Source organism: Macrotis lagotis, chromosome 1 (genome assembly GCF_037893015.1).
Source record: "Macrotis lagotis isolate mMagLag1 chromosome 1, bilby.v1.9.chrom.fasta, whole genome shotgun sequence".
NCBI lineage: Eukaryota > Metazoa > Chordata > Mammalia > Peramelemorphia > Peramelidae > Macrotis > Macrotis lagotis.
Genome location: NC_133658.1, coordinates 721,824,103 through 721,834,867, shown reverse-complemented (window position 1 = coordinate 721,834,867; position 10,765 = coordinate 721,824,103). Strand labels below are relative to the sequence as shown.

General features: G+C 34.8%; 1 protein-coding gene across 2 annotated transcripts in view; it reads right to left on the bottom strand.

Annotated features, from left to right (window-relative positions):
• DCLK1 (doublecortin like kinase 1) overlaps positions 1–10,765 on the bottom strand; it is a 398,985-nt gene that overhangs the window by 22,488 nt on the left and 365,732 nt on the right. For both annotated transcript variants that reach the window (XM_074216029.1, XM_074216030.1), the window contains exon 16: positions 3,965–4,078. In XM_074216029.1, the coding sequence (XP_074072130.1) occupies positions 3,965–4,078 (114 nt within the window). The remainder of the gene's footprint in view (positions 1–3,964; positions 4,079–10,765) is intronic.

Below are 10,765 nucleotides of genomic sequence, written 5' to 3'. Positions count from 1 at the left end.
ATGGGCTTTGAAACGAATGACGTCCTTGAATACTTAAAGTATATTTATTGCAAAGGGAATCCGGGTCCCCTTTTCTTGATGTCCTACAGAAGAAATATGGTCACAGAGTACAAACATATTTCTATTGTTTTAAAAAACAGCTTTTTTTAAAAATGGAAAAATGGTAATTAGATCTCTAAATTAGAAATAAGAGGCACCAGTCAAGATTCAAGGCACCAATTCATTATTTTTGGTGGGGGAAACATTTTTTCCCATCTCTCCAATTGAATTTAGTGATTATTTACTAGTTGTCTACTATGTGCAAGGTGCTGGGGGATACAAAATAACGATATAGTCCTCAACCATGTGGCATTAAGAAAGGGCTTCACTGTCCCTGATTCTGTTCATATTATCTCAGAGCTCTCTCTTTTAAACCAACAATCACCTTACACTGTTGTCTTTTCTTACTGAAACTTAAAAAAGAGTTGGAGTAATAGGAAAGTTGTGACCAGTATACTATAACCTAAGAAAAAAGAAACTTGGGAAGGGAATGGGTTGAAGACACTTGTCTAAGCTGGATAATTTGTAGAAAATCAATACAGTGATATTGGAAATTTTACTAAAAATATGTTGGCAATGAATAAGTGACAGTGAAAGGGCTATGCCACACTAGACATTTCATTCAGGTTCAAAATTACTTAGTATAGTCTAAATAAATATCTTTATCCTGAAATTCATAGAAAAGTTAATACTGAGCTTCTCAGTATTTACCTAGATTAATAATTAAATAAGAGGCAGAATGGTATAATGGATCAAGAGCTGGCTTTGGAGTCATGGGAGGTGGGTTCAATTTCTACCACTAACAATACTCTGTTAAGTCACTTAGCTTTTCATTATCCAAGAAAGTGTCTAAAGCTATAAATTACAGATAAGCTGCATCACCTGTTGTTGGAGAGCATGGGGAACCACCCTAATAAAATAAAAATTCCAGACCTCCCTATGCCCATTTCTAAGGGCAAACAAAACAAAATATATTATAAATTCAATATCAAATGGAACTTAGTAAATGGCCACTAGTAAAGGACATATATTCTGCCTTCAAATTATATTATTTCTAGTACTGAACATAGCATTTTGCACATAATGGCTGCTAAATATAAGGGGGGGAATTGGATTAAAAAAGCATTGCTCCTTTTATGTTGTGCTTTAATTCAATTTAATTTAATTTAATTTTTTTTTTTTAGGTTTTTGCAAGGCAATGGGGTTAAGTGGCTTGCCCAAGGCCACACACCTAGGTAATTATTAAGTGTCTGAGACCAGATTTGAACCCAGGTACTCCTGACTTCAGGGCCGGTGCTTTATCCACTGTGCCACCTAGCCGCCCCCTGTGCTTTAATTTTAGTTGGACAATATTTCACATTTAGGATACTTTTTCCTCACAGAATTCTCTGAGGTGGAGTAATTTTTTAAAAGAATGGAATGCTGATTTAAAGAATTCATTGGCTTGCCAAATGATACACCAGAAAAGAGTCTTTCTAATCCTAGTCATTTTGTCTAAATCTGCAATACACATTATGATGTGTAGATATGTATGGGAGTATAGATGCATATATGTTCTACTCCCAGCACCCAGCATAATAGACATGGCTAAGTGGCATATAGAATTGCATATAAATACATGAGTTCTCTATGATATTTTCTATTTTTCTTAAAAATAGCCATTGAGCTTTACACCAATACTCTGTACTATGATTTCAAAAATATTAAGTTGGTTTTCTTCAAAGGACTTCTATTAATTTTGAGATAGATGTGAATAGATTATTTTAAAAGAAATTTAAAGTTATAATAATAATAATAATGCATAATTTAAAGCTGTTTAAGTGAATCACTCTTAATCAGCATTGCCTAATGTATTTGCAACTTATAAGTATACTTTCCCTTCAAAGCAGTTTATAATCTGAGTGCCTATTGATGAACTGATAAACTGGTATTTAACTATATACACCCTAGTCTAATAACTTTTGGAAAAATTTTATCAGTGTACCCAGGACTCTTTCTTATAGTAAACCTGTGTCATCTGCTCACATAGAAGTTTAGTAAATCTCTGTAGGTAAGAGTCCAGCATTTCTCCAGATTCAATAAAAAATGCAAGTTCCCATTCCACCCTATTAGTTCTTTGTCAATGGAAAAGATATACTGGTATCCTTAGACATTACAAAACTGCCATTACTACTGTGAACAACTGAGGAAAGTTTAACCAAGTAACCAAACAAAATGGAAAATAAACCAAAAGAAAATATCAGGCAACAAAAAGCATCATCTGTAGAAGCTAAAATTCCTTTGAAAAAGCAGTAGAATAGTATTTGTTATGGAAAAATGAGCTGATGGACCCATGTCAAAAGAAAAGTTTTGGAGCCAAACAGTTTTGGAATAAGCTCACATTTAAATGATAAAAACTTAATGCAAAATTTAAAAACTGGGAGAATTATTATGGACATTATTTTAAAATTCTTTTGAAAAATGTATTGGCAATACTAGGTAAAGATGGAAAGCTGAGGAGCACAAGGTTCAAGAGGGACAATTTACTTCTGCAATAAGTCGATTTTTTTTTAATGAAAAACTCAAATGAAAGGCTAAGAAGCACAGTTTGAAATTTTAAATCTTTGTATTACTGAGGGATCATCTGAGGAGTATGCTTTTTTTCTTTTTTTTTTTTTACTACAACCAGTTTGGCCTTAGGAGCCAGATTTAGTCCTTGAGTTAAGTTTACTTCATACTGATTTAACCCACCATGGAAGAGGTTGAGCTGAGAAACATGAAAGTGGGGACAGGACAAGAGAGTGAACATATGTGCCATCTGCAATTGATGGAAGTTCAAAACAAACACTGAGTAGCAATCAGATATGGGAAGAGTCATGTTTAGTGTGATATTTCATTTTCTTAAACTTTATCTCATGCTCAACCATTGTACTGAAGATAAAGAAGGAGAATTTTTAAAAGTTAAAAAACACCCAAAGAAATATTTAAGAACTCAGGCTTGTTCTTACAAATATGGGCGCTGTTCAGGAGCACGCATACTCTCAAACTTAATATATCATGCTATCAACTTCTTTCCTATGTTTTATCCCAAGAAGGGAAAAACACACATCAGTGTTTATTTTCATACTGAATATGCCACTGAATTTTAGAGAGTTTTTTAAAAATAGGAAATGCTAGAAATTCCAATAATTTGGGACTTGACTATATTTATACTAGAATGTGACACAAGCAAGTATGAAGTTTCCTCATTTCTCTATCCAATTTAATCTTTGCCTAGAGCTGCTATCAAATTGCGTGTCATGTATATCTAAAAGTATGCAAAAGGAAAAAAAAATTTGCACGGCAGCATTCAAAAATGGTAAACGCTAAAAGAGTTTCAATGGTAAGAATGACAATTTAGAAGCAGCAGCAAGCCATTGGAACTCCTTTTGGTGTTCACAGCATTTGAATTTTTTCACCAAAAATTTGACTTCACAAACATTCTATTAGATTTCAGTCTACATTTATGCTTGGCACAACAAGTTCTAGTAAATTTTTTCTTTTTTTTTCTAGTTTCCCTCGCAATGTCCTCTTACTTAGCTTCCCCCTTACCCCCTTTGGTCTTGGCAGAAGGACATCATGAACTAATCCTCCCAGCCAAAAAGCTTATCTTGATGTAAAGTCCAGTGTGGGGGAGATTTTTTTTTGCTTAAAAATGAATTATAAAATGACTGTCTACTGCAGGACACCCTGGAGGTGTTGGATAATGATGTGCCTCACAGGAAAAAATCATCTGCAAAAGTATCCAATACATCTCTGAAACCAGAATCTTCTCTGTTGCATTAAGTGCTAGAGCTGTCTAAAGAAATGACCCAATCTGATGTCTACTGGCGGAGTAGTCTCCTTAGGAGAGCCTGTCTCTCAGGCTTCTTTTAAAATGTTATAGTTGTGTATTTCAGATGCTTACTGCTATGACAGAAACCCCGGCTGCTGTGCTGTTGGGCTTAGGGCCTGTGTTGAAATGCTTCTTTATCTTTCCAGCTACTGACAGCTGATGTTCGTTCTCCGGGAGGCCATCATCCTGAAAGGAAATAAAAAGGGGGAGAGAAGGAAAAATTCTCAGAGAAATGCAAAATAGGATTAAAAACAGTTTCTTTCTAAAACAAGCAATGATCTTTGAAATATAAAATACAGGATGTTAGGAAAAGTCAACTTTGGTGTTGTCTTCCCATTTAAAAAAATAAAACAAAACCAAAAACAACAAGACTTAGAAATATAACTTGAAGCTCCTATTGGTTTCCACAGCTGCTATAAAATTAATCTGGCTTTTACTCTCTCTGCAATTTGATATTCAGGTATAATTCTCAAAATAATTTTAAAATTACTTCTTGCTCTTACCTTTTTATTTTCTAATAAATTTCTAATAAAAATTAGAATTTGTTATTATGCAATTTTTAATAACAAAATATACAGCTCCAAGTATGTATATATATGTATATTAAATGAAAAATTGTTCTCCAAACCCAGAAATCAATAAAACCCATCATTTTTCTAATGTAAGAGCCTTTCAAACCAACCTGCTTAGCACATCATTCTGGTGTCCATCTATTGGGACTGATCAGTATGCTCCAGTGCTTTGCCACAGGAACAATCCCAGGCTTTGTTTAGACAACAGATCAGTGTAACACTACTGTAGATGGGTAGATTTCTGATTTGCTTCTTTGAGTGATTTCTCCCCTTTGCATCATTAAATTTTAAAAAATAGACCCATACATCTTTGGAAGAGACCTCAGAGGTATTAGGTCAACCTTCTCAATTTAGGTTCAGAAAAATTAAATAGCTTTTGCAGAACAACAAAGTGAGTAGGTGCCTAAGGTGGGATTTTAAACTTGTTTTCTTCACTCCAAATCCAGTTTTCCCTCCTTTGCACTGTTATCTTTTTTTATGTCTTTTACAAAAAGGAGATTCCATAATCTATTTCAGAAATTTAATTTCTCTGACAAAATTTTATAGTCAGAAAATTATTTTGATTTTAAATCTTTCATGCTGATCTCACAGTCTCTCTCCTGTTATTATGATATATAAGGGATGTTTGTATACTAGGGAGGCATTCTGAGATTTCAAGAGGGGTTAAGGATATTTTAATAGATGCTGTTCAACTAGGAATGAATACATGGGAATGAACTATTGGAATGTTTCTGGTGTACTAATAAAAGGATATGATGGAGTCTTGGCTCCAACTCTGAATAGTTGTGATCATGCTATAATAACAACTTGAAGTTATGTAGCACTCTAAACTCACATCATCTCATTTGATTCTAAAATGAAGACAGTGAGGTTGAGAGGTTCAGTGACTTTCCCATTTAGTTTCTCTGAGTCTCAGTTTTCCCATCTGTAAGATGGAGATAGAAATATTTTCAACACTTCTTTCAAAGGTAGATATTCATCCTTGATGAAATATATGAATTTTGATTTTCATAAATATTTTCATAATTTGAATCCTGCTTAAGTTATTTATTTGTCACTTGGTTTATTTGGGATACATTATGAGTAATTTTAGGTAATTCCTCACATAGAATTGTCAGTAATCCTTTGTAGATATGTTAATTATCTACAAAATATGGTTCCTTCTTTTTTTTTAATTAAAGATTTTATTTATTTTGAGGGGTTTTTTTTAGTTTTTGCAAGGCAATGGGGTTAAGTGGCTTGCCCAAGGTCACACAGCTAGGTAATTATTAAGTGTCTGAGGCCGGATTTGAACTCAGGTACTCCTGACTCCAGGGCAGGTGCTCTATCCACTACGCCACCTAGCCGCCCCTTTTATTTTGAGTTTTACAATTTTCCCCCCAATCTTACTTCCCGCCCCCTCCCACAGAAAGCAATTTGTCAGTCTTTACATTGTTTCCATGTTGATTCCATCCATTGATCCAAATTGAGTGTGATGAGAGAGAAATCATAATTATGGTTCCTTCTAATAAGGAATCAGTGCTTTATATAAGCACAGATCAATTATCCTTGACTGAAGGTTCCCAAAGAAGGGAGATTTGTGACCACATGAGGAAGGATAAATCTAATATAGTTGCCTCCAATTTTATCAGCATTATTAAATGAGATCACTTTTGGTTCTTCCATATTTGCCCCTAACATCCAGTAGATTATTGTGACTGATAATTCTTCCCCCCCCCATCACTTTCAGATCTGACTTTTCCTTTTTTTAATAACATATATCTTTGAGTTCAAACTCTCATCACATCATGATAGTCAGAGTACTACAACAGCTTCATTGCTGGCTTTGCTGTCTCCAGATTCTCCTTCTTCCAAACCATCCTACACGCAGCTGCGAGTACAGCCTTCCTCACATGCTGTTTTCATGATGTCCCTTTTCCCTTAGAAAACCCACTGTGCTGGTTTACCATTAGGTCATATTCAATGTTCAATGAACTCATCTTCAATGTCCTTCACCAGCTTATTTACTGTCCTCATTTCCTGTTATTTTTTAAATGTAAATTCCTTTTCTATTACCCCCCCCCAAAACCTTGCTTATTCCTACTTTTAAATGAAGAGAAAGGCCAATAATAATAACAAAGCAGCTTACATGAATGAAATCATGATAGTTCATGTACAACACTTTTTTGGGGGCAGAGGGATGGAGGAACCTTAACAATTTCACTGGTGTGTGGAAACTTCTCCATAGATCAGATCATCATTTTGTTTATAACATCTTATAGAGTTGCCTGAAGCTATGAATTATTTGAATGTAGCAGTGTGTAGCAGTGAGATCACAGAATCTCAAATTTAGATGGGCTATCAGAAGCAACCGGATGATGAACAATCTTAGAGAAGTCAAAATAAGGAATCAAAAAATCCCAGAATTTAATGGGATTTCAGAGGCTATCCAGTGCAACCTGAACAAAAATCCCCTCTACACTATACCTATCAAGTGAATATCTGGACTTCACTTGGAGATATCAATTGAGGAGAAAGCCTACTAGCTTTCAGGGAAGTCCATACTTTTCAAATTTGCTTAGAAAATACTCCACATCAAACTCTTATCTTCCTCTATGCATCTTCTTTCTATTCATGAAAAAATGAATTGGAAAAAAAATTTATGAAGTGTTGACTGTGTGCCAGAGCCTCTTGCTAGCTACTAAGGGGAGTTTATCTGTTTTCACCTTTACTACATTTCAGGCTCTTCATCAGACCTTATTTTTTCATCTTCAGGCTTAGTTCAGTCCTAAATTTAATTACTCATGCCAATCTTCTAGTGGACCCCATTAGTGCTGGTCTGTTGCGGATGGTGCCAGGGTCCATTTGTGGGATGCAAATTACCGTTCTTTCAAATTTAAATGAAGTTCTAAATTTTGCTTAGGCAGGAGGATGCTTTTATACTCTAGAGACTTATAAGTAATTAGAGTTGCTTTTTCCATTTATAAATTTCATCTAGAAGTTCCAAGAAGAATATAGTTTAAAAGTAATAAGAAGTAGTTTGGGGGACATTGTACTTGTTTCCTACTGATTGATAACATCTAGTAGGCTTGGCTAAGTTACTCCTTGAGTTACTTAGTCTCCCTGGGCCTCAGTTTCCTCATCTGTAAAATGAGGGTGTTGGACTATACAACCCTCCAGATACAGATCAATGATTTTATGATTATGTTTTATGGATAAAATAAACAACTTAAATCATACCTTATTAAATAAATGGGCATCATTAATATTTATTTTTAGCATTATCGATAACTCAGTTTGGATAATGTACCAAAAATGTGCTCTGTATTTTCAGGATGGATATGATAAAGCTGGCAGCATTTTGCGAATAGTTTCAGAATTACTAACATACATTTTGGGCTTTGAGCATCTGACATAGGTTGGTTGTGGTTTGAGGTTAGTGGTTTGTGATTAAAAAATTCCCATCCATGATTTGGCAGAATATTTCAGCTGACAAGAAGAAAAAAATCAGGGTGTAAAACAGAAAATGAGCTATAGCAGCTGCTTCTTGGATAGCACACATTCCCATGTCTCCCTATTTTCAATTGGGGGTGGAGTGGGATGAGAGAATTATTCTCTAGTAAGCAATTCTTCTCCTCCTTTGCCACTGAGAAAAGCCATTTATTTTGAAGGCAGTGTCTTGCTGAACTGTCCCTAAATCCATTTTTATCTTCTTACCATAGATGTCATTTTCAACCCATTCATTTGTAGCCAGGACTATAGGATCTGTAAATTTGAACTATTTACCAGTGGATTGTCCTAGGATTAAATGAACCCCAAACTTTAAAAAAGTGCCATAAAACAAGAGGCTTTGTTATCCAATTGCTCATTCTGCTGCTCTATGACTTCTCTTCACGCTCCCTAGTTGCACATGGTCCTCATCTTCCCAGCCTAGTCTCTCATTTCTGGTAGGGAAAACAATGTCAAATACAAATTATACTTGAAGAGAAATTTTTTTTTTCTTTTTTAGTTTTTTTTTTTTTTGCAAGGCAATGGGGTTAAGTGGCTTGCCCAAGGCCACACAGCTAGGTAATTATTAAGTGTCTGAGGCTGGATTTGAACTCAGGTACTCCTGACTCCAGGGCTGGTGCTCTATCCACTGCGCCACCTAGCTGCCCCCCAAAGAGAAATTTTTTTAAGTAAACAGATTTGTTTTAGAATCTGGGGAAGATTAATTTATCTTATCAAAATGTTAGCTCTATGAAGCCCAGTGTATCTTTCTGAATATAGAGACAGGGTGACACTTTCCTAGACCACCACTGACCTTCATTTCATTTCATCAGCACCATTTACTAAGTGCTCTAATTTTTAACTGGTTTGCTAGATCCATGTGATTATATTTATTATAGAGAGCTTGAAAAAAATCCACATAGGACTAGAGGACATGGAGGGGGTAGTCTTTTCTTGGTCAACTTAAAAATTCACATGGTTGTACTGCACTCTTTGAATGGACCATCGATTGATTTATCAGCTAGTCTTTTCCCTTTTTACAACCATAATTCAAGATAATCTAAACAGAAATTTAGAGTTGTATATATGAGATGCTTGATTATACGGAATTATGGAATTGAGAAGAGGAAGAAAGAGGATCAAAGAAGGTAGTCATCTACATTTCTGCATTTGGAAAAGCTTGTCAAAGTTTCTTTGACCAGTTATTAGGTTACTGCAAAGAGTCAGTGTGGTATAATGGGTAGAATGCTGTATTCGGACTCAGGAAGTATGCATGCTTGTGTTTCTTGTGTTTGTGTGCAAGTTTATACATGCTTGGTGTTAGGAAGAAACTTACCTCCTTAATTATGTTTTGCTTAAGCTGTTCTTAAAATTGTTTTGGATTTCAAAAATTTATAGCAACTGATAGTGAAGGCTAATGTTCTGAGAGGTGCAGTACTGTAGGAGAATAATCCAATACTCACTTAATGAAAAGTTTACAATAATGAAAAGTTTGTCAATAATGCACTCATGCATCTGTATATATTGACTGAGCTGTTGACTAACAGATCTAATTGATGAATTCCTTCTAAGACAGGAAAGCAGTTATGTAGAGTGAATAATAGGGCAGGGGTCCATGGCCATATAAGGTAAAGTGTACAAAAACTGTAAGAAACAGTGTTAAATGTTGGTAAGTTAAAGATGAATAAACTTTGATTTCTCTTCAGCTATCCATTTTTTTAAATCTTTTTTTTAAATTTAAGGCAATGGAGTTAAGTGACTTGTCCAAGGTTACACAGCTAGACAATTATTATTAAGTGCCTGAGGCTGGATTTGAACTCAGGAACTCCTGACTCCAGGGCTGGTGCTCTATCCACTGCACCACCTAGCTGCCCCTAGCTATCCACTTTTTAAGGAAGATTTTTCTCTTCAATTCCAAATATGTCAGATAAACAGGTCATTGTCAAAATAATGAGAGAAAATGAGAATTAATTTGCTGGCTCTAAAAAGGATTTTGACTGTTTCTTTAGGTTCAAATCTGATTCTTTTCTTGAACAACTTCCTCTCCTGTGGTCACAAGTGGAATGTCACAATGAGCTTCTCTTTTGGTTTCTTATTTATTACTCTTAATTGATTGGTTACTCATTTATTTCTCTGAGAGGTCTCCTCAATAAATATAAAATTATGGGTATGAAAATCTAAATGAGAGTTTATTTTATTTTATTATGAGGGGGAAACTATGCCAATTTGGGTAATAAAGAAATATAATTACTATTATAAATATCTTTGTAATCAGCATTTCTTGAAATTTGTTGAAAGATAAAATATCTATTCTTAAAAAAGTTTGTCTGAAGTTCAGATCATATGCAGGAAGTTTTTATTAGTTAAAGCTGGTGTATAAAATTACCCTTGTCCTGGATTTTAATCTGTATTTTCTGGGAATCTGAGAGTTTGAAATTAGAATGCATGGAGTATCAAAATAAAAGCAAGAGCTGGACTTCTAGAAGACGTGACACAGCTTCCTTACAGTTTCAAGAGATACTATATAGAAGAGAAATTGAAAGAAGCTAAACCAAGAGACTGGAATTGCCAGTTCTGAAAGAGCAAGCTGCCCATTCATGTCAATGCTAACAGTTGTAAGTCTGCACAATTTTGTTTCTTAAATTAAAAACATCTGGAAAATGGTTGACATGAGGTCGTTTTAGTGGTTTGGGAATGGACTTAACAGGTTATGCTGTTTCCAGCAACATTCCAACTATATTTATCATAAAAACTGAAACTGAAAATGTATTAGGGTAGGGCCTATTGAGACTCCGGATAAATTCCAAAGACATCAGTTATTCACCAAGTAATC